We start from the raw sequence: 24,130 nt of genomic DNA, 5'->3' as shown, positions 1-24,130 counted from the left end.
CCAACAAAGCCATGTTCTGTTTTCTCAGTATTCCTTATTTCAGTTTAAAAAGATTTACGCCCGAGACGGATAATAAGAAAATGTCCACCACAGAAATCAACAGGGGATAACATCATCATACTAATAATTGCAGAATACAGGCTTGTCTCTCTATCAAAGTGTATTTATAAATTAATCGCGTGCATTTCAAAAGTTGTGTGATATTCTTGATGTTTTCGTAAATCTTTTATCGATTTTTGTCAAACCATGTCGTGTCACAAGCCGTCCACTAGATGGTGTGTGGAGCGCGTGAAATACAAATAAAAACAGCCACATCCACCATAATGGAGGTTCAGCGTTACTCTACGCAGGTAAGGGGAGGAACGATTGCAACATTCCTCAACAAGTACGGGCAGCTGTCGACTATGCCCAGACACCACGATTGACCAATCAAAATTCGTCCACTGAGCTTTGGGAGCCAATAGGAGCCAAAGCATTGGTGTCCATGTTGGCGTGCAGAAGGGCGGGTTCCTCTACTTTAAGCGTTGGCTCTGGACATATTGCACAGACGCATTTTACCTGCAAAGGACGCTGCGCACTTCTTCACCAGGTACAGCCATTCTGAGTTATCGCTGTTTATCAGCTCGAACCCTTTAAAAAGCGTTGTAATGTAACGCAAACATTAATGTCAAGGAAATGTAGTTATTGTTTTGTTTTTTAAAGTTAAGTGTTAGTCAACATTTGTGCTACAGGCCAAACAATTTCCTCGACAAACTTTTCCTCCATTATTCTGTGGGGTGTGGTCTGATAGGAGTTCTGCTCGCAAGCTGTTTTCTTGCAGGCGTTTGTTAATCACGAGCAGGGAAGTTATGTTATTTTTGGTGACTGGTTGATGTAGTTCCAGAGTTCAGCCAAGTAGTGCCCTTTTTTTCCCCCTTCTTTTTTAAACCGATGTCGGGTTTAATTTGCAAATCTGTGTGGGACTGAAGACAGCTGGCAACGTCTTTAGTGATGAAATGATAATGGAATCGTGTTTTTTTGCTTTCTCACACACTTTTCTCCAGGTCGACTCATACAAAATGACCACCAAATGTCAAGTCGCTGAGGGGGTGCAGAAATTCAACAGAAATAGTCTCAAGAGGACTGAAGTGCCAGAAGGAAACACTCTTCCAACGGCCGAGGGTACGTGTTCAGAGAACCCGCCCTTGTGCCAGGTTTCACCTTTTCCTCAGCTCCTTGTTCGTCACAGCTCAACTCTTTCCTGCCTATCTTCATGAAAGGCAACTGCAAACATTGCTCTACTGATTAACTGCAGGTGCACACCCAGCTACCTGATCCTTTGTCCTTGTTCTGTTTAATGCCAACCTGTTCAAAGAAACGTGTATCAAAAGATTACTGTCTTCCTTAAGAGGCTATAGGGCAGATGGAGCTGCATGCTATTCATTCGTGGAGTGAAACCACAACTAATTGTTGTCCGTTTTTATTTGAGCAATAAATCAGTGACCCAGACAAAATACTGCACAATAAAAAGGCCTCACCTCAGATAAGCAGGAAGAGGAGAGTTTAAACTGTGGGCGTATTGTACTCATCTTGTGGGGACATGAATCTGCTAACACAGTTGCGTTGTTGGGACTCTCTATACTTTTGGAAATGAAATGCTCATCCCCAATAACGTAAATCTAATTTAAGGTAAGGGCTTGGTATAAGGTTGTGGGGGGAGGTAGATATCAGCTTGGGTCTTAAAATTATTATTTCGCTGTTCTGTCATCTAATTAGCACTCCTCTTTGATGAACCTACGGCCCAGTTACACATTGGTCCCCTCATCTTTGTCTCTCTTGTGATCACATAGATATTGAAGCGGAGAAGAAAGCCATCGAAGAGGTAAGTACCTAAAACCTACGTGCCATGATTGCTTTCATTCAGTCCTTTGCTGTTGGCTGCTCATCCTCCAATTAGACAACCTGTCCATTATCTCTGCCTTGCTGACACAACTCCAGAGTTCAGCCCAGTACTGTCTTTTTAAACTGAGGTGGAGCTTGATTTCATACTGCACCTCCAGTGATGATAGGATGTGTGTTTATTCTTTCTTGTGCATTCTCTAAACATTTTATCATTTTAATTTTCAAAGTTTTTGATTTCAATATTTATTTTTTTTTGTTCTTTGTCATTATTTTTTTTCCCCCATTAGGATGCTCAGAAAGAGCAACTCAATAAGAAGTTGGGGGAGTTCAAGAAGGAAAGTGAGCTCAAGAAGGCAGAAACAACAGAAAAAAACCCTCTTCCAACTAAAGAAGGTAGGTGTTTAAAATCTTATCTGCTCCGCCCTTGATCATGTTTCCTCAGTTCTTGTTCGGCGGCTTTGTGTTGTGCACTGCTGCTGAAGTAATAAACAGACAGACATTACATTAAAGTCTTTTCATGGAGCGTACTCTCCAACTTGTGAAAATGTTTGTATACTACTGTTTTGTTTGGTTTTTTTTTGCATGTTAGCGTTTCCTGGGCTTTTTTTTTTTTGGATGGGGGAGGGGGAGGTTCTAGGGGCTATGGTATGTTGTAACGGAAGGAGAAACCTGCTTTGTTAAAATCAGTTTCTTCTGAAATTGTAATTTGGTTTTACTGAAATATCTGTGCCACGCCTTGATACATTCTACATTACTAGACAGCCTGTATAACAATTGTATACGGTCTTGTATGGCCCTGAAGAGAGCTGTCTTAATCTGACATCAGAGTGATGTAATCTGAAATAGAGGTTTAGGCCGGAAGACGACAAATAATTCACAGAAAGCTTGTGTCAGAAACTGGGAATGTGGAGTTCCAGAGAAAGTTTCCATTACACTAAGACAAGATGTCATTGAGTTGCATTATGGGAAATGGGAGGATCCAGTGTTTTTGGAGCTCAGCCCTCACTGAAAATGAACATTCAAGACATCCTCTTTCTTGGTGTACTTATTACAAAGTTACTTGACATTGTTCTCAACAGTGTAACTTTGACATAATCCATTGTTTATCTCCTTGTGTGTTCAGAGTTGAACTGGTTACTGCATATTCAAATTTGACACTGATGCTTTAGATAAAAGTGCTTTAGATAAGTTGAAGTGTGGCAAATAGTCCTGGCCTTTTGTCAGTGCGGCGGAACCAAAGCACTAAATCAGGTGTTTTTAACTGGTACATTGCTATTCTGACCCACAATCCTCTGTGCACTGGATGTATGAGAAAGCGGGTCAAAGCTCAAGGAGTATTGTTATAATATATAATGTCTGTCCCAATCGAATGAATACTTGTTTTCTTGTTCTCTCATGTAATTAGCACTGTTTTGTGATGAACCTACGGCCCAGTTATACATTGGTCCCCTCATCTTTGTCTCTCTTGTGATCACACAGTAATTGAACAGGAGAAGGAAGCCATCGAAGAGGTAAGTACCTAAAACCTACCTGCCATGATTGCTTTCATTCAGTCCTTTTGCTGTTAGCTGCTCTTTTTTTTCAATAAGACAACCTGTCCATTATCTCTGCCTTGCTGACACAACTCCAGAGTTCAGCCCAGTACTGTCTTTTTAAACTGAGGTGGAGCTTGATTTCATACTGCACCTCCACTGATGAAATGATGGGATGTGTGTTGACGTTCTCTAAAGATGTTATCATATATTCATTTTTGTATCCGTGTTTTTAACCTCTTTGTCTTCCCCCTTTTTTTTTCTTTTTTTTTTTTAGCAAGCTAAGAATGATCAAAAGAATTCGGAGCTGGCGCACTACGATACACGCAAGCTCAAGACGACCAAAACGGAGGAAAAAAACCCTCTTCCAACTGCAAAAGGTAGGTCTAGCTGATCCGCTCTGAAACCAGGTTTCCTCCTGAGAGCTTGTGCTGCTTCATGCTAAACTGACACGAAACGGCAGGAACAGTTTAGGTTAAAGTATGGCAAACAGAACTATCTGTTCACTAGTTATTGCATATTCAAATTTGACACGCCATGTAGAATATTTGACACTTTATTGAAAAAATCATAATTGATTGTTGACAATTATGATTTCAATATGGTGGAGAGGTGCCCCACTGCCCCACTAGAATAATTGACATTGATGCTTTAGATAAAAGTGCTTTAGATAAGTTGAAGTGTGGCAAACAGTCCTGGCCTTTATGTTAGTGTGGCGGAACCAAAGCACTAAATCAGGTGTTTTTAACTGGTACATGGCTATTCTGACCCACAATCCTCTGTGCACTGGATGTATGAGAAAGCGGGTTAAAGCTCAAGGAGTATTGTTATAACAAATGAGACTGTCCCAATCGAATGAATACTTGTTTTCTGGTTCTGTCATGTAATTAGCACTGTTTTGTGATGAACCTACGGCCCAGTTATACATTGGTCCCCTCATCTTTTTCTCTCTTGTGATCACACAGTAATTGAACAGGAGAAGAAAGCCATCGAAGAGGTAAGTACCTAAAACCTACCTGCCATGATTGCTTTCATTCAGTCCTTTTGCTGTTAGCTGCTCTTTTTTTCAATAAGACAACCTGTCCATTATCTCTGCCTTGCTGACACAACTCCAGAGTTCAGCCCGGTACTGTCTTTTTAAACTGAGGTGGAGCTTGATTTCATACTGCACCTCCAGTGATGAAATGATGGGATGTGTGTTTATTCTTTCTCGTGCATTCTCTAAACATTTTATCATTTTCATTATCAAAGTCTGTGTTTTGATTTCAATCATTTATTTTTTTTTCCATTAGCAAGCTCAGAAAGAGGAACTCAATAAGAGTGTAGAGGGTTTCCAGACAAAAATGCTTAAGAAGGCTGAAACAACAGAAAAAAACCTTCTTCCAACTAAAGAAGGTAGGTGTTTAAAATCTATCTGCTCCACCCTTGATCATGTTTCCTCAGTTCTTGTTCGGCTTTGTGTTGTGCACTGCTGCTGAAGTAAAGTAATGGACAGACGGACATTAAAGGTGCACTTCATAGATTTTACACACAGAGTTAAGTTAACTTTTCATGGAGCGTTTTTTTGCATGATGGGAAATTTAAGGATCCAGTGTTTTGGGAGTTTGCCACCATACTAGAAACTGAAATGTGTGATATCTCGGCCTCCTTTAGCTTTCATTTTAAAACAGTGCTTCTCTTTTAATGTTTAAACACCATGCTATATTGGTTTGTCTTTTGCCCGGTCATCCGGATCAGTTATAGGTTGATCACCTCATCTGTCTCTCTCTTATGATCACACAGATATGGCAAAAGAGAAGAGCGCCAAGTAACTGAAACACACCTACCATGATTATGCACACCGGCCCTGTTCCCTGCTCTTCTTATTTGTAATCTTTTCTAGCATCTCTGCCTGTTTTCTGTGCCACCATGTTTGATTAGAAATGGTGTTTAGGCTGATGCTACACGGTTAAAATCTGTAATCCCATGTCGATGTTTTTCCATGCTGTTTGAAAAGGGCTAAACAGAAAACCACAAAAAAATGGTGGTGTTATTGGGAAGCCATATAAGATAAGGCATTGTTAACGTTCAGAAAGTGTAATGACAAATAACACATGAGATGTTTTTTTTCTTCTTAATAAACATGTATCAAAAATGTTTGAGTAACATCAAGTCTTTCTTTTTAAGAGTATTTGAACAGATTTTCTCATGACAAATGTATTTCTAATGTTAGTGCTGCATATGGTTTAAATAATTGTCGAACATGACTAGCAAACCAAAATAATAAAAATAGTAATTTAAGTTATTGCAATAAATATTCCAGACCTCAAGCCAGAAGTAATGTTGTTGCTTAAGTATTCCATTGCTGAAAATATGGTAGTTTCCTAGAACTGGGCTGTCCATGCAGTCGAAGGCCACCGCGTGACTCGGCCTCTTCCTCTTCCGTACTCTGTCATTCCTCCACAGTGTATTCTGGCTCATGTACTAAGTAGACCAGCCCTGAATGACCGATTCCAGCGCTAGGCTTTGCTCTGCCCCTCTCGCCAAGCAGTCATACAAAAACTACAGAAGTACAATCTGTAGTTTGAACCACAGAGCCGGAGAAAGTTTTGTCAACTGGTGGACCACTGCTGGAAAATAAGTGTGGAGCTCTGGGTGCTGGTAACATGGAGAGAAGTTAAACATTATTCATTTGTGTAGCAGCCATGTTGTAATTATACGAAGCTCATTGCACTGGTCTGACATTTAAGCTGTACCAGTTGTTTGTGCAGCTCTATTCAATCTCAGAGGAAATGAAACGCACACGAGCAGTCAGTGTGAGATGAGAGAAGTATTTCAAAATAAACTAGGACACATTGAATGAATGATATTAAACAAATAAAATCATCGCCTGAGGAGAAGGTTATGACATGACAGTCTTCCAACATAAAACTGAATACCAATTTAAATCCATAATCTGTAGAGTGGCATTTAATAATGTGCATATTTTAAATATTAGAAGCCATAAGGTTAAAAGTAGAATTGTCATTCTTATACAGTATGATAGTTTTGTGAACAATAGTGTTCCAGTGTGCACAATATGGGAACGATGGAAACGCAAGACAGTAGGCAATGAAGGTCTCAGTGAACTATTTCCGCATGTGACACTATGAGCAAAAGTCAGGTTATTTTCTAACCAACAACATATTGGAAATGGAAACTCTCACACTCCTGTTACTTGATCATGTTTGGCTGAGAAGAAAATGATCTTAAATAAGTATGTTGCAATATTCAAGTTTAATTTTTCAATAATAAAACTAAAGCCCTTATTTGTGAGCATGCATAGCCGGTTTGTCTTGGCTTCATTTGAACAACATATATTTAAAGGTAATTTTGAATCGTTGAGTGATTCTTCTCAGTCAAAACCGCTTCCATCTAGAGTAGAACAGGTCTAAGCCTGCTGGAAAAAAGGGAGTGGATCCTCTACAGATGTTGTACATTCCACATTGCCATGAAATATCTTTGGAACATTGAGTTTTAATATGTTTTTTTAAAAAGTCGTGTGGTGCAAAATGTTAGCATTATTATTGTATCGTTGCAAAATGAACTTGTGTTGAGGACTCATCATCCATACTGGGTGTGGATTGCTTAACTCTGACCCTATGGCCGTTTTAAGTTGATTTTCTCGATGGTGCAGGTTGTGCTTTTCCACAGCAAGCCTGTTGAAACATGCTCATACAACAGCATGCAAGTACTAGAGAGAGAAGACATACTTTCTACCATCTATTGTAATTGTCTTTGGTTAGAATTATGTTACCAAAATTACAAAGACTAATCGAGATTTACAAATTCCCTTCTGTTGTAAGGAAGCTGTAAAGCTCATGAATACAAATTTAAGGAGATGATCGCTTTTATGAATCTGCAAAAAAGGGATGGTTTGCATATTGTTTTTTTTTTTACAATGGTCTTTCAGTGTCAGTCATGTCTGTGCACCATGACAGAGACATTGCAACAACAGAAGAGAAAGAGCATGACTAAATGATAGGAGGTAGACACAGACTTATGATTTTATTCAGCGTCCTTAAAAAATATTTTAAAGCCATATACAAAAAAAAACACTTATTTGTAGATTGCATTGTCACAAGGTTAGTGGTTATTGACTTCCCTGCCTATATTTGTATTGGATGCTGTCTTCAATTAAAGTGCACATGATTATTGTTTCTTGCAAAACAAGTTATAGAGGTTATTTAATTAGCATGATTACTTGCATAATAATAATACATTATATTTGTACAGCACTTTAAAAGGTACTCAAGGCACTTTACATGGCAAAGACAAACAATAGAGGCAGCAAGAAAGATGACAATAGTGAAAAATCAAAAACAGGTTTAAAAAATGGGTTTTAAGTGCTGTTTTGAAAGTGACGAGTTATGGAGAATGTCTAAATGACCTTTGTCCAACAAAACGTATACAGAACAAATTTGCCATTCTCTTTTCAGCATAGTGAAGACATAATTGACTACCATTGCAAAACAACTAAAACATTAGTATGAAATCACTTAAAATCAATTGTAATGGTGTGAATTGTGTAAACAGCGACATCCAACGGCGACAGTACTGGATACAAACTATGACACGGCAGTACCACATCTTTCCCAAAGGCGGCGCCAAATAACAGCAACTCCACAGAGGGCGGGGCGAGCGCTGCTGGTCTGTTCATTGGGCTAACTAAAGTCCATCAACAAGCTAGTTAACGTTAGCTGTGAGCGATGCGATGGACGCCATCGGTGATGCTCGAGCGTCAAGAAAACATGAACTAGCTAATTGAGATTCTTCCCGCTGTGTTGACGACCATTGCCGAGGCGGGGACCGTCTCAGGTGGAGGTGATTAGCTGCTCCATCCATGCAGAGGCTGGTGCTCAGAGGGGTTTGAGCTCCAAGTGGCGGGCTCGCTGGGACGAAACAACACGGCTCACTCACCGGTACGCTTGTTATTGCTGTTAGCATGCTAGCCGAGCTCACGTTAACTTGATATTACATGATATACTACGATGTAGCTGCTGCAAGTCTTCAGCTCGGGGCTGGGTTTAATGGTCCTTATGTAGCTTCTTGCCAGGAAAATTAAAGCTTCAGACTTAGAAACGTGATGAAGAGAGGGAGAGAGATAGAATGTAAATACATGTAAAACGAGTGTTGGCTGACATCGCCTCGTGTTAGTTAATGTAACCTAAAGTGGCGGACTGATACCAGAGCTACTCTGTGTGATTCACGTCCAAAGTTCCGCATGTGAACGAAGTATTTACATAAGATGGATATGTTTGTTTTGCTGCAGTAACCATGTGTTACGTTGCTGTTTTACGAGTCCCCATTCACTAAAAGGTGGAGTCAGCCACACACCATGAGCCTGAGTAATGAAGCTTGGTGCTGATGCTTTAATATGGAGGCATGTATTGTCATGGTGTAGATTATAATCTTACTCTTCCTCCCATTAGAGAAGGAGCATGGTGGTCCCGGACAGTGCCAGCATGGTCCTCCAGGCTGACAATGGCAGTCCCACTGGCCTCAACGAGAGCTCCGAGCCTGGGTGCGAGGAGGAGGAAGGAGAGGGTGGTCTGGACCTGGTAGGGGGGGAGCTGGAGGAGGTGCGAAAGCTGCAGGAGCTTGTTCGTAGGTTGGAGGTCCAGAACGAGACCCTGCGCAACAGGGGGAGCAAGACTATCGTCCACAGAGGAGCCAGCGACAACAGCAACCTCACAGACGCTGTGTACATCAATGAGAGGCTGACTTGTGAGGAGGTGACCAACTCCCCCCTCAGATTGGAGCACGGCGGCGAGCCGGGCAGAGCAGACTTTGAGCTGTCACCCACTCAGGACAGCAGCAGTGGTGAAGACATGTCCCCCCTGCCGAGGGCCAACAGGCTGGAGGAAGATGACGATGAAGAGGAGGACCGCGGTCCATGTGGGGGTTTTCTCACCTTGACCAGCAGCAACGGAGCGGCCCAAACCCCAGAGAGCCCTTCTCAGGAAAGTTACGAGTCAGAGACCCTTGCAGAGAGCAACTCAGGGGTGGACCAAACTGCACTGGATGAAGTGGATGTCCTAGATTTAGAGGATGAGTCTGCAGACGTCGAGGACGATGACAGATGGTATGTTTTGTTATCTGAACCGCTTGTCTCTGGTCATGTTTCCATAGCCTCACTCGATCCCACTTGTTTGGGTTATCCAAACAAGTGGGATGGAGTGAGACGCTGGACTGATCAGTGAGCTGGATCTTTACATTTGCAGACATGCGAGAGAAGTCAATCATAATAAGAAGAAGCGGTATCTTTAGAGGAAGCACATTTCTGGCAGCACAGGCCCCAGCAATGCCATAATTTAAGTTTGCTTGTTTATAGGTAGAGGAGCCCCTTCAGCCAGATGAATCACTTGCCCTCTTTAATTTTTAACCTCTGACTTTTTAAGTGTTACTCCCCCACAGGAAGTGAGTATGCACTGTTCTTTAGAAGTAGGTTATTTGGATTTAAAATTCAGTAATTCAAGGCCAAGACAATCTACATTTTTCCCTTCAGCCACAGACTCAAGAAGATTATTTTCTTGTACTTTCAAAGCTTTGCTTAACTGTGGCAAACATTTTGACCACTAAATCTGGATATTAACTGTACTCATAAGGACATTGTGTTGATGGAGGAGAAAAAAAAGACGAAAAGCACGAGACTGACAAGGAGTAAAAGAAATGAGCAGCCTTCCGGAGAGAATAAGTTTAGAAGCCTTTGATGTGCTAACAAAAGGAGAGGCGTTTGGTTGTCCCATAAAATTGACTTTGCGCTGTCTAACCTGGGTAAACAGGCGTGATCTATGTGCGACCTGTTTGGCAGGTAATGAAGAACACAAAAGTTGTTTTTTTTGTACCAGACGCGACAGACACTGGTATTGTTTTCGCCTTGTGAGTCTCTGTGTGGGTGTGTTATCGTCCAGGAGACACCCACTGACGCAGGACTACTAAAGGAGTGTTTTTTTTTTAGTACTCGGTTTATATTTCTGTGGACGGATTTTGTTACCACATTAACGTCACAACTGTGCAAATGCAGTCATAAAACCGTAAGTGTGTGAAGTTGAGCTCAAAATGAAGGCCAAGTTTCGAAGACTCCAGGGGTCCAAGCAAGGAGAACTCTACAAAGCAAGCATGAATGAAAAGGATTGCAGTACCAGAAGTGTTATATCAAGCTGTTTTTAGTTGAAAATCTATGGAAAAAAATATGAGAATAATTGCTAATATTGTTGACTAGTTAGTTCTACATTCACTAAGCCTCGTTACAAAATGTACTAATATCTGCATTAGTACATTCCTGAATGCAGGTCAGGTTGAAGCTTATCAAAAGCCTGTTTGTTGTTGGACAAGATGAACTTTGCTCATTTCCTCCAGTTTAATTTGCAGAATATCCCCAAAATGACTAGTTATAGAGGGTTAATTACAAAATAATCTGTGTTAATATCATGCCAAAATTCATGTTTCATGTTTACTTATGCTGTGCATGGTGAGCTGCCTCTAACGGGTACCATATTGTGTTCCCGGTGGTTACTTTAGCAGCTTAACTGTCAGACCATTCACGACTTATGTTCAGTTTCACATTATTAGCCATACCATATGTGCTTTGGGAGGTTATCATAGCCCAAAAATCCTGTAATCCTAACGGCGGCATAATCTCATCTGCTCTGGGCTGGATGCTGCCGCATGGCTAAACTGCTTTGAGTGGGATTGCACAGCATGTGATCTGAGGCCCCCCTGTGTGACCAGACTGAAACCGGGACAGAAACACTGGAGCTGAGAACAACCGCAGGAGTTCTTGTGCGTTTTTGAGAGAAAAAATAGACTGCATTGGCAGAGTATTTGCACTGTTAAAAATAGTTCTCAGTCTTGATTGGACCCGGCAGAAAAATGTTTTAACCCCACCGGGTCAATTCGAAGTGTCCATTTCCATTTTGTTCTTAAATCATGGTCATTTTCCTGTTGGATGTTTTTAATCACACACAAGCCTATACTTAAAACCTCTGAATAGTTCTCTCCTCACAGTAAAACAGTCGAGCAAAACCTAACTTTGCAGCATCGACATAAGTTATCCATCTTGCCTCTGTGGTTGAATGCAAATGGGGCGCTGCTCGGTTTCATAATGAAAGGAAGAACACCGGTTGTACGATAACTGCAAGATCAGTACTGTAGGGTTTGTTTGAAATTAGTATAGACTAACTGCAAAAGTATAGAACATACAAAAATAACTGTATACTTCATCTACATATGCTACTCTACTTATTTCTTTAATGTTATTTATAAAAAACATTGTGCTCTGTTTTATTAACTTTTTTTTTAGTATTGATTTAGCAGAAATCAAACACACTGAGAAGCTGTGCTCTCTGGCAGGATGTGTGACCTGGATATTGCTCTCTGTTTTGTTGCTCATTCCAGTGGGAAATGGGTGCTTTCGTGTTTAACCAATGGAAAGCTGATTTTGTCGTTGATTGGCTCAGAACCAGTCAGTCCGGATCTTTTGTGTGTCCAATGTAAGGGGAACCGCCAATGTGACTGCCGGTTCAAAGCCTGTGGTGAACTGATGGCTGTTTGCTCTCACTGGGGAAACACTGGACACATCGCAGTTCAGATGGCGACCGTGTGTAGCTGCACGAAAACCGATCATTGGCTGGTCGTTTGTTGACGTGATGGTTTCTGGCAGCTATTTCCAAATATAACTCTAGACTTTAAATTGTACTTCTTTTCTGATTTGTCCGTTTGACTGTGGCCCGTAATGACAGGATGAGCGTGATATGTTTGGGGGATGTAAATGAGGCCAATGTGCATTTGTCATGTTTGAAAACCAGTTTGAAGCTGTGATAAAGATGTTAAAAGATGTATTACATAAAGTATTTGCTCACTCCCTGTTTGATCGGATTATGTCATTCAGCAAACCAGTTTGGTTGTATTGTTTGTTTTTTTGTGAGGTTTTTATTTGCTGCTTCCTACAGTGTCCCATTCAGTGGTTGGGAGTTAATTATGCTTGTGATCAGCCCAACCTATTCTATGTTGTGCGTTCAAAACATTGTTAATGTATGCACATGCCATTTAATACTATTAAGTGCATACCCTTTATAGTCCAATAATTCACACTAACCTCCATCTTGACGCGCATGTTTGATAAAGTAAATTAGGCATACTGTGTCGGTCCTGAACTGCCTTTTCACTCTCTTTTTCTTGTCTGTGTTCCTCTTCTAATACCCTTTTGCATTGTTTTCTTGTTGTCTCACTCTTCTTTACAGGTTGTACGTGTCTCCAAAAAAGCAAGTAAACGATCAAGGCCCAGAGTCTCCATTGAAGTGGTGTCGGCAGGCTCTCGACCATCGCAGCCCAGAGACAGAAATAGCTTGTCGGACCCTGATCAGCCGCTTAGACCAGAGTATGTGAATATATATATATATATTTACATTTTTGCATTCTAACTCCTTAAATATTTACTATGTCATATTTGTATTAATTCCCAAAAGCCCTCAAATTAACAATCTTTCAGTGTATCCGAAATGCGAAGCAACAACCGCTTTCAAAATATGACTCACATTTTTGTATTTTATGCGTCACATGTTGCTGCCTCCAGACGTGGTTGGCCTAAATTTAAGATCAAGAAACCTAATTCAGTACAGGGTGAGGGGTCTCACCTACCTCTGTGTAATATCTGCTTTCTTATTTACTGCTCACGGCTTTTGTGTGCACCGATCAGTGTTTGTTTCAGTTGCACAACAAAGCCTGAGCACTCAGCGAATGTGTACATGGTGTGTACATCTCTACGTGTAGACAGAGGTTTGTGTCGGATCCAACAGGCCCCATATATTATTTACCCAGCTCGCAGCTCCGACTTCCTGCACACTGCAGAGTCGGAACAACAGAACTATTCACACCAGGGCTGAATGACTACATGAAGTCACACACTGGGTTGGATTACCCCCCCCCCCCCCCCCCTCCTCTCGGGTCAGCTCTCCTTTTTAAACGCCAGCAGCGGGCCATGAAACTGCCTGTTGGCGTAGAGACTTCACGGTTAGGAGTGAAGGGGACTTTAAAAAGTGAGTTTAAAAAAAGATGTTGTCTAAACTTGACCCTATAGTACATATCCACAATTATACATATGCCACTGTTAGTTCTCAAAACTTTCAAAAACATTATTTACACCTGCACCTGTTATTACCCTGAACATCAAACTGTGCCGGACTGTGGCTCAAAAGGTGAATTTGTCTGATTGATGCTATTCCACACAGCCATGCATTGTGTATATTTAATTAAATCACATGCAAATGATGCCCAAGCTGCTACAAAAAAAGCCACGCACCTCTACACACATCAGAGTAGTCAGTTATAACTCTATTTATGTGGGAGGCATTGGATAACTGGAGTTTATTCATTTTCTGCATTTTATTTAACAAATAAAAAATGTATGTTCATATCTTATTTGACATTAACGCTGCTGTCACATAATGGAATTTATTTCTAACACGAAATACAGTACAATTATGAATCTACATATTGTTGGATTGTATCGAAGTCCTTTACCAAACTATTTATATATAGTTTTGTCTAAATAACTGTTAAAAGTACAACACAACATATACCTCCTGGGTGCAGTTATGAGGTGCTTTATGTTCACATTGTGTTGCTTTGCATCATCTAGACAACATGATTTACCGAAAGTCCGATTCTTCCTTTTGTTAAAAATGTTCTTGTCATGTGTGACTGTTGTTGGCTCAGCTGCTGTGACACTTTGCGCTTATGCACCCACAAGAAGTTAAATAGCAGGTGCAGGTGGGAAGATTTGCACCCAGATACAAGATCTCTTCTTCCAGGGAATATGGGTTAATATAGCAGCATAAGCAGTTTAACATAAAAACAATTTCACGTGTTAGTGAAACAAAAAAATACATTGACGCCTGTCATCGCTTTTTTTAATTTTTAAATTGTGTAGGCTTTTTTCGGAGGATATCTAATCTCTCCTCTCCTGTTCCCTGCAGCGTCTCGATGGAGGAGCATGTACAGTAGCCCATCAGCCGAGGCAGGCTCGACAGGCTCAGGCCTGATCTCTCCTGGGTACCACAAATCAACTAACAAATCCCTACTAACCTGTGGCAGCTCAGGTATGGCATGGCATTAACACACAGTGCTCCTTATTTTCTGCTCAACACAACAGTGGGATTGACTCCAGTTATTGTGAGGATGTAGGTCATTTGCTATGTGTGTGCACTAATGCATAACAATTTGTTCCCTTGGGATCTGAACGGTAATTCCTAAAGACTATTCTGGCCTTTTTGCATGTTTTACCCAGTTTACTGTGTGTTGCATATACTGCATTTTTTTTCTCAAAACATACCATAAATTAGATTGATTTTCTATTTTTACTAGGCATCCTTTGTTTACCATTTATTTTATTACTGGAGTCTTGTACCACAAACTACTTCACGGTCTGCTGAACAGCAGGGAATTTAGGACATTTTGGTAGCTTCTTGCATGACAAAGGTTGCTGATGGTATACACATGAATGCACCCCCTACTGGTATACTTTGGAGGATACTCAGTGATAATGGAATGTTTGTACCTAAGGGGATTTTTTTCGTGTCAATGCTAACCTGTGTGAAATGTGTTTTGCTGTTGATCTTGATTTTGTGTTGAGTGTTCGTTACTTTGCACTTTCGTTATTCCTCACCTTGTTTCACATTGCCTGGCAATTTGTGCAAAGACCAAAAATTCTGAATACCCTGTAAATAACAAACTTTGCATGAACTTGTAAATGCTTGGTGACCCTATCTAATCCAATAGTTTTTATATAACCAAATGCCCCTGGATGATGATGTCATTTCCCATTCGTATGAAAGTTAGGCTGGAGTCAGACAGACATGCCTGGCAGGGGAATTTAGCGTATAGCTTCCCTGTGCATCATCAGCAGAGACAGTCATTTCTAGACTAATGTTGCTTAAAAAGTAAACTCTGGTGGAGATGTGTGTTGATTTAAACGTACTATATAGGATTTGTCGATATTCACACCTTGAATTTGTATATATTGGCCAGTTCAGTCTGATAGTTTACATAAAATGCGTATCCACCTGGTGATTATTAAACTGAAATCTAAATTTAAGACGAGTTTGGGGTTATACCTCGCACAACTCCAAACTTTAAAAACATATTTCATCAATTTTTTTGTGTCAACACTGTAATGTGCTACTCTGCTTAGTGAGTAGACAGACCCCCGTTGGCGTGACATCTTGTTAATTCAGTGTCCACACAGGTTTAACATTTGGATTTCTCATTTTATGCTTTTTTAAAAGGGGGCATTGTATCAAATCTGTTGTTTCTTCTGTTCAGCAATCTTGGTTTGAAAGCTAGTTTTAACTTTCTTTGATTCAATCGTGTGGCTGTGCCATGTCTTGCAGGTTTTAACCTGGCCAGGTTTATTTCTTATTTGGAGAGCCTCTAACTATTATAATACCGGTCTTGGTAAAAGTTTTTTTTTTCACAGTTCGTTCCCCAGGCCTTTATTTGTTCAAACAGACCACATGGACATTATTTCAGTATCTGCTTTTATTTGAGAATTGGAAATAATTCTGCCTAAAGTAGAGTCCTTATGAGTGTGATTAATATTGTTCCTATTCATTTGTGGGATGCAGCTTCTTTAATAGATAATACATTTGCCCATTGTGTTTTTACAGGTGGCACTACCATGCACTCTGCCCTGAGCTCGCAGTCCTCCATAGACAGTGAGCTCAGCACATCCGATGACTCCATCTCTATGGGTTACAAGCTGCAGGATCTCACTGATGTCCAGATCATGGCTCGCCTACAGGAAGAGAGTGAGTAGAGGTGTTGTGCATCACATGTCATCGTGTTTTCCAATTGTAAATTCCACAGCTGCCTGTATATTCTGTTTTTAACTTTATAACTTTGGTGTCAGGTCTGAGGCAGGATTATGCCTGCACCTCAGCATCTGCATCGCGCCGCAGCTCCACAGCCTCGCTGCAGTGCCGGGGTGGCACCTACAGCGATCAGGAATTTGACAGTTATAGCCTGGAGGACGAAGAGGATGACTTTTGCTCCATGCCCCAGCGGCGACATCGCTTCACCCCTTCGCCGTTAGGCTCACCCCGATGCTTGTCCCCCTCCACCTCCAATCACGGTCAGGAATACAGCAGCCGACTCGGGGCTCCACGCACAAGAGCACCCAGACGATCCCTCCAGGGCCCCAGTGCAGAGCTGCTTAAGTTTGCCAAGAGTGAAGGTAGGCTATAGTCAATAATTCAGCATTTATACCCGCAGTACTCTCAGTCAAAAAGATCAGAGTGACTATCAGAGAGTCTTGTTGGACCAAAGCTGTGATGACACACGCATGCACTGTTGTTGCTAAATGTGTATTGTATGTGTGGTTACAGAAGAGTTAAGGCACAGCATGCCTAATCTGGCCCCCCGCACCAGCCTACGTTCCCTGGAGGCAGTCAGAAACAGTCGCAGCATGGAGGCTAACCTCCAGAGCTCTGGCAACCGCATGTCCCACCTGACTCACTCCCCCTCCACAGGTAACCCTACCCTCTTCCTGGTTCCTAACCTTTTCTCCAATATAAGGGCACCTTCCTTTGTCTTGTTGTCCTTGCCCTTTGTTGTGTCACTTCTCTCCCAGCTCCTTAACCTCTTGAAGCTCTGCATGAACACAGGTTTAAACAATAATCTTGAAGAATTGTCTTAAAGATACCCTGTGGAATATGTGACCACTACAAGTGCTCTGGAGCACGGTTTTCTTGTATCTTGCACTTGGGTGACATGATACATTAACTTGGCAAGTGTCACGTTATTCCACTAATCTACTGATGGTAGTAATGCGACAAGAAAAGCCGCGGTGCACCGAAAAAGGCTGTTAAGACTAGTAGCAAAAAAATAGATTTAATGCAGGTTTCAAAAATGTTTTTTTAATTTGCTTTGCAATTGTTTTAGCGTTGAGTTTTGGTGAGTAAATACAAATGCAAACAGAAAGTTAAAAAGAAAATCATGGTATATGTTTAGGAAAAAAATTTATTAAAAGGGCAACTGTCAACAACAAAAATAGTAATGTTTGCAAACAGTTGGCATGTGCTCACTACAAATCTCATGCAGTAAGCAAAAATAGAAAAAGCATAATAGAATGGCATTGTAAAAAAATATCCCTAACTTGCTCTGCTCATTTCTTTCACATGTAAAGAAAGAAATCCTAAATATAAATGTTGAACATACTCAACTTGCAAGTCTTTGATGGATATTAGCATGCTGATATAATCAGAAATCTGATATATATCTGATGCATCAAAATGGATGTATCGATCTAACCCTGACCGTCTCACCCTAATACTGCGTTCACACAGAAAGACTTTTTTTCGTCCGAGTATACTCGCTTGACTTGTGGTATGGTATTTTGTTAATTCGCTTTTTCGTGGCAGAAAGGGGGTCTGGCTTTCCCGTGGCTTTACTCCATGAAAACAGTTACATTTCCGCCCTCCACCATTGAAATAACCACTAGTTCTGCTTTATACTTGTTCTTGAAGTCCCACAAATGTCGGAACATCAAACGCCAGTGTGTCTGGGTTCATAATATTGTCCATAGGCACACACAGCCCAACCCGCATCTGAATGAGTGCCTCTTCCATCGCTACTTCAGGCGGACCAGTAGCGAGTTGAATTCAGCAACTGCAAGACAACAGTGGTGCCGGGCGGAGCAGCTCAACGCTGATTGGCCTTCGCAACTCGGCGTCAGGCAAATGTTTCACTGGAGTTGGCGAAAATAAAGCGAAAAAGCGATATCGCTACATGATTATTTCACAAGTTTCCTCCAAATGTATCCTTGATAATTCAATGCTGCTCCTCCCAGGCTTACCTCCAACTCCTACATGCCACACACAGGGGTTGGATTTCAACCACAGCACATTTATGTTTTGTATATATCCACAACATGTATTTTTGTCCCCTTGTCTGAAAGAAATAGCTGGTTGAGATTATATTGTATCAATGTGCCTTTCCTCTACTCAAGGTATGGCTTCTAGTCGTCTGCGTGGCAGTGGCCAGTCACCTCTTTCCCTCCGGACTCCAGTTAAAGCAGTGACTCCTCTAGGCTCCATGGCAACTGGTCGTCAGCCTTCCAGAGGTCTGCCTGTAGTCCAAGCACCGCCTGCAGGAGGGGGCCGCAGGGTCCAGTCCCCAGGCTCTGCCAATGGCGGAGCGTACATACCCGGGAGAGCCTCCGCTGGGGCAGGGAGGGCTGCCGTGGGACGAGGACAGGCATCTACCCGGAGTAAACTTTCACAGCCCCCAAGGAGGTGAGTGCGCAAATGAAAAGCTGTCAAGGAATGTTGAGAAATTGACAAAAATGTACTTTCAAAAATGTTGAATTTGCTTTTATGCTATTCAGTCTGATACTTGGGCTCCTGAATGAAGACTAATTGTATTTTATTGACAGGTCTTTTGGCATGACAAAAATGTCAGATGAATCCTGGAAAGATGGCTGTTACTGAGCCTGGCCGGTGATGAAGGATGCCCACTGCTGTGATCCTCACTTGACCATTTCCCTTTACCTCTCATAGTACTCTCAAAGAACACGGCCACTGTGTCCACAACTGTGTTGTACAACCTTTCGGTCCCCATTTCAGACTGGAGCGCTGGGCTGCACTGGATTTGTAGTCAAGACTTATCTCTTTCCCTCGCATGAAACATTGTCAACCCACACAAAGAGGATGTGTAGGCAGACACGAAGGCACACATGCACACTCCACTTGCGATATAGACCAACTCTGAGCTTCCAGAAGATTTGTTTGTGTCAATTTTACTTATTTTTCTATGGTAATTGTGTAAACCTGCTGGAATATTAAGGGTTGTATCACTGTTCTTGTGATGTAATTGATATGAAGACAATTTAAATGAAGACAATTTAAATGAAGATATTGGTGGTTTGTTCATTTTCTGTGTGCATTCCTACTAGGTCAAGGTGCTGAATGTTGCATGCTTGATTTTTTTAAATTATTTTTAAATCCTTATCCTGTAACTGCAATATGATCTGTGTGAATTCATGAATGTTTGATTGGTTCATTGTGATTATCTTTAAATATGTTGTACTTGTGTTTTGCTCTTTGCTTACACAGCAATGCAACTCCTGTAAACCAAACTGCCCTTATAAATAATAAAGAAAAAATGGAAAATATGGTTTGTGCCAAGGCACATGTTAGCTGCAAAACTCTTTCTAATTCCAGAAGAATCTTAAGTAATTAAAGGTACTGTTATGGTGCTGCATTTTTACTGCATATCAATATCTGGTTCTGAGTGTGCTTTTGGATACCACTGTAATGAAGAAAATGTTATGCACTAAGGCCTTGTGCCTTAAGACAGCTATGCACACTCATGCAGAGTGCCTCTGAAAATTAGAAGCTGAATGAAAATTAATAATAAAGTCTACCCTGAAACTATAATTGCAGCATTTCTGTTTGTACCTATTATACAATCCATGCATGCTGAGTTGAGGTCTGTTTGCATTACAGACTATTTAGTCACTGCAAACCATCTGTAGCACAAGCAGTAGCAGCAGTCCCGGATATTTCCTGGGTGCATGACCAAACGCCTCACAAATGAGATCTCGACTACCCCACCCCTTGTGACAAAATGGCCTACAGGCCTCATCCGTGCATACAAAGTCTGAGTGCAGTTTACAACCACATTAAAAACGTATATATAATTATAGATGTGATACTGTTTTAATTATGTGTCCCAAAACCGTGCATATATATGATCCCGATATAAGAAAGCCTGTGTTAATGTTACTCTGCTCTCTTATGCATGACGCAAATAGTAAGGGATCAGCGGTAAACGAGGCCACGCATTGTCTGCCCCCCGCCCTCCCTCTGCTTGTCAGGAAGCAAGCTGATTGGCCGAGGCCTAGCAAAGGGTGCCCGGGGATCCAAAACTGCAGGCCGCACTTAGCTTACCGTGAAAAATAAACCAAAACAATAACAGACAAAACTGAGAAGGGGGAGAAACACCGATAGAGTCAGAAGACGACGCTATCAGGTAAAATTAATTTGAGTCGGTTAGAACGGCATGCGGAATAAGACGCAAGGGCCCAGTCGGCCGTAGCGGGCCTCTTTCAGCCTTTTGGAAAAACAACATGGAAGATAATGCGGCACGAGTGGCTTCGCCTAGCTTAGCAGGCTAGCTAGCCGGTCGGCCGGCCGTCGTGGCGCTGATCAGAGCGACAATGCAAAACAAATTATCACATAAAGCATAATGGGCTGTTGCTTGTGCGAATGACTGTATCTGGTGTTGTGACGTTGCGTGTAGTTGATGTTTCCTGGGTTAAATAAGATCGGTTGTTGCGTTCCTTGAATTAGCCTTTATGCTAAAGCAAAATGGCGCTGGGAGAAACAGCCCTAGCTCGCTTGCTAGTTAGCTCTGTTGGGTGGAGGGCGGTAGCCGCCTTGGTATGCATTGCATAACGTCTGCGGTACTTTCATTGGCGGCCATAAACTCGGAGCATGTGTAGATGTATGCAGAGTCTGGAGTACGATGCTGTTTTTAAACGACAAAAGTGGCAGCATCGTATTAGTTGCATCCAAATGCGATATATCCGTGGAAATCGGGGACCCATATCGTCACTGCAGATCTTTGCGGACATTAACGTTACATATTTGGCTAATTTGGAGCAGTCATGTGACGGCAATGCACTTCCTCTCATAAAAACAAGCAGGACTCATCTTTTAGGAAGCGATCAGAGCCGCTGTCTGTGAGCTCATCCTCCTGCACACTGAGCGGGACAACCCTTTGTCTCGGCTGGGCTACAGCCATCAGGCTCAACCAGCTCCAGGTGTATTGGCTATATGTCCTCAGGTTGGCGCTGCATGTAGTACTCTTCATAAGCAATGGATGGAGCCACTGGTCAACAACACAACTGGCCACTTTCTCAGTGGCAACGGAGGGAGTTGCTCTGTCTTATGTTTGAAGGTTTCTCATACAGGGGCCACTATTTGTGGTGGCACCAGTGTCCTTATTATAAACCTGAGCCCATGTAGAAATACTGAGTGTTGTAATGTTGCGACACTTGAGCGTCACTAAATAACTCATTACCTCATTTCTCTCTCTTCTAACATGAGTGTAATGCTTAATAGTAACAATGATGTATTTGTTTTCTTTGTCAGATGGATTGATTAATTCACCTTGATGGAAGGAAGCGCATCAAGTATCCTATTGGTTGTATTCTAAGGGTTTTGTCATCAAATGTGAAGGTGTGTATTAAATACCGGCCTTGTTAGATGATGCTTTTACTTTCATTTTTAGTAACACACATGAACAAAGGTCAATAAAGCAGTTAACACAGTGTACACTGCAATTTTCAGTATTTTTCCAGAGTAAAGACATGGATCAAGGAGGAGGGGTGTTGGAGCTGCACACTCAGGAGCTCAAGATGCCCCACGCTATGATCATGCAAGACTTTGGTAGGTGGTCAAATAGGATACGGTGAACCAATAATCACAGCATGCAAAATGTAAACCAAGATACATCACCCCACAAGTAAAAGTAACGCTAAAGCCTACAGGTCATACAAACTGTAAATGCCTAAAATCATGTAATTTCTGTATCCTTGATAATAAACAACCACCTACACTTAATAATCAGGTTATTAGTGTCACAGCTGTCAAGTTGACAGTGTAAATGACATTTAAGTTAATCTTCTACTTAAATAATAAAGTCACAGTGGAAGGTCAGTCTGACATCTTCACAGCATGCCAACAAGAAGATGATACACCTTCACAAACATTTGACACGCTTCTCCGATTTGTTTGCTGTAGCTATAATGTGCAAAACAGTTTGTAGCTTTACTTGTCATTTATTTTTTTAAACTCTTTGTCATGCGCTGCTCTCTGTGTCTTGTGTTTACAGTTGCAGGAATGGGAGGCCTGGCTCACATTGATGGCGAGCACATTGTGGTGTCTGTACCCGAGGGTATGCTTCTCTCTGATGTGATGACGGACGAGGGCATCCTCCTGGAGCACGAACTTGAGGTGGAAGGCCTGGAGACTCACGTGATTCAAGGCCTAGAGACTGAGGTGGTCGAGGAACTGGAGACTGAGGTGGTGGAAAGCTTACATGCAGATGTGGACTGCTTGGAGGCAGAAGTGGTGGATGGACTACAGACACATGTGGTTGAGCTGGAGGCTCATGTTGTTGAGGACCTAGAGGATGAGGTGGAAGTGGAGTGTCTGGAGGCTCACATGGTGGAGGGCCTGGAAACTGAGGTAGATGTTGAGGACCTGGAAGCTCACGTTGTCGAGGGCCTTGAGGAAGAGGTGGAAGTGGAGGGTTTGGAAGCTGAGGTTGTTGATGGCCTGGAGGTTGATGTTGAAAGTCTGCAGTCTCAGGGGGTAGAAGCCATTGAAATGACCACTGAAGACATGGTGTCCTCGGAACACAGTGTAATCATGCCTGATAATATTCTGGGCACAGAGGTTGCAATAGAGGAAGATCTGGATCACCATCACCATCATCACCATCATCACCATGTCCTTACTTCAGACCTCATCCAAAACTCAAACCACCACCATGATGACATGCCAGACCAGGTGTTTGTGGCGGAGCTACTGTCTGAGCACCAGGACAACACTCTAGACCACCAGCTTGTGTCAGAAGGCTTGATGGTGACAGAGGCCAACTCCGAGACCATAATCCACCAACAGCTGCCAGCTGAGTCTGTTCCCCTGCAGACAGACGAGGATGATGATGCAAGAAGCAGCTCTGAGGATTACCTCATGATCTCTTGTAAGACCGCTTGCCATATGATAACTTAGGTTTATAAACATTCTTTGTATGCAATGCCATGTTTTATTATTGCTGATCTTTGATAACCATGGATATTTGTGTTGTTTTAGTGGATGAGGTAGGAGAGAAGCTGGACATAGGAGACACTCCCCTGGAGATCAGCACTGAGGTAATGGAAGACAAGGAATGTAAAGAGGAGGACGGCTCTGAAGTCATCAAAGTATACATTTTTAAAGCTGAAGCGGATGACGATTTAGGCAAGTGACTTTAAGTATAATCAATTAAATAATTTCAACAACACAAGTAGATACCACCCGATTAACCCATTTAGACCATTTGCAACTGATGCGTTACACTGAATGTAGTTCATAGCTTTGATTCAATTGTCTTTTTTTCTTCCTTTCCAGGTGGAACAGAGGTGATAACTGAGGATGATTACCAGAACGGCCATCCTGACCTGGAAGCTGCATCATCGGGCAGACTGGGAGTTGGCCGTGACAAGATGGTCTACATGGCAGTCAAGAACCATCCAAAAGAAGAAGATGATGATGAAGATGACAGTGATGAGGATGACGATGATGACATTAGTATGTTCCTTAATGACACAGCTTTTAATCCATTTTGTCAGACAGGTTGTGTGGCTGTAATAAGTAGAAGGCATCAACATTCAGTCTTTGACTGTTGAAAGGAGATCAGTAAGAGGAGGCTGCTGTACAGCATTCTTTTTGGATAATTTACTCAACAACAAAAAATCTGTGTCTATGTCTGGGCAGCAAATGTCATAGCTGTCAAAACATGTACATGGCAGTGGCATTAAGCATATTTTTAAATACATTTTAGTATGAAAAGTGTCTTTTATTTTGCAGATAATGAAATCTGAACTGTCTGTGCAGGTAATTCCATTGATCAGGTGAAGAATGGAGCTG

General features: G+C 41.8%; 3 protein-coding genes across 3 annotated transcripts in view; all 3 read left to right on the top strand.

Moving 5' to 3' along the window:
* The first annotated feature begins 386 nt into the window (after nt 1–386).
* Nucleotides 387–5,547, top strand: tmsb1 (thymosin beta 1). Its single transcript, XM_068581194.1, has 9 exons — nt 387–589; nt 1,044–1,161; nt 1,830–1,861; nt 2,169–2,274; nt 3,361–3,392; nt 3,691–3,793; nt 4,379–4,410; nt 4,706–4,808; nt 5,196–5,547. The coding sequence occupies exons 1-9, from the start codon at nt 485–487 to the stop codon at nt 5,222–5,224; spliced, it is 660 nt and encodes a 219-aa protein (XP_068437295.1). The 5' UTR covers nt 387–484; the 3' UTR covers nt 5,225–5,547.
* A 2,569-nt stretch (nt 5,548–8,116) lies between these two features.
* On the top strand, nt 8,117–19,854 carry zgc:66447 (SLAIN motif-containing protein-like). The gene is made up of 9 exons (XM_068593462.1): nt 8,117–8,353; nt 8,864–9,516; nt 12,677–12,813; nt 14,411–14,533; nt 16,100–16,240; nt 16,342–16,665; nt 16,817–16,960; nt 18,439–18,724; nt 18,865–19,854. The coding sequence occupies exons 2-9, from the start codon at nt 8,873–8,875 to the stop codon at nt 18,917–18,919; spliced, it is 1,854 nt and encodes a 617-aa protein (XP_068449563.1). The 5' UTR covers nt 8,117–8,353; nt 8,864–8,872; the 3' UTR covers nt 18,920–19,854.
* Nucleotides 19,855–20,329: 475 nt separating this feature from the next.
* znf711 (zinc finger protein 711) overlaps nt 20,330–24,130 on the top strand; it is a 6,378-nt gene continuing 2,577 nt past the window's right edge. Inside the window, exons 1-7 of the mRNA XM_068594949.1 lie at nt 20,330–20,462; nt 21,587–21,673; nt 21,785–21,883; nt 22,329–23,204; nt 23,315–23,461; nt 23,612–23,791; nt 24,098–24,130. The exon at nt 24,098–24,130 is cut by the window's right edge and continues 102 nt beyond it. Coding sequence (XP_068451050.1) covers nt 21,805–21,883; nt 22,329–23,204; nt 23,315–23,461; nt 23,612–23,791; nt 24,098–24,130 — 1,315 coding nt within the window. The 5' untranslated portion in view covers nt 20,330–20,462; nt 21,587–21,673; nt 21,785–21,804. The remainder of the gene's footprint in view (nt 20,463–21,586; nt 21,674–21,784; nt 21,884–22,328; nt 23,205–23,314; nt 23,462–23,611; nt 23,792–24,097) is intronic.

The sequence above is a fragment of the Clinocottus analis genome, unplaced genomic scaffold (genome assembly GCF_023055335.1).
Source record: "Clinocottus analis isolate CAN_PGR_092001 unplaced genomic scaffold, fCliAna1.0.p SCAF_10, whole genome shotgun sequence".
Lineage (NCBI taxonomy): Eukaryota > Metazoa > Chordata > Actinopteri > Perciformes > Cottidae > Clinocottus > Clinocottus analis.
Note: the sequence above shows the minus strand (reverse complement) of the source record. Positions and strands in the feature narration are given on the sequence as shown.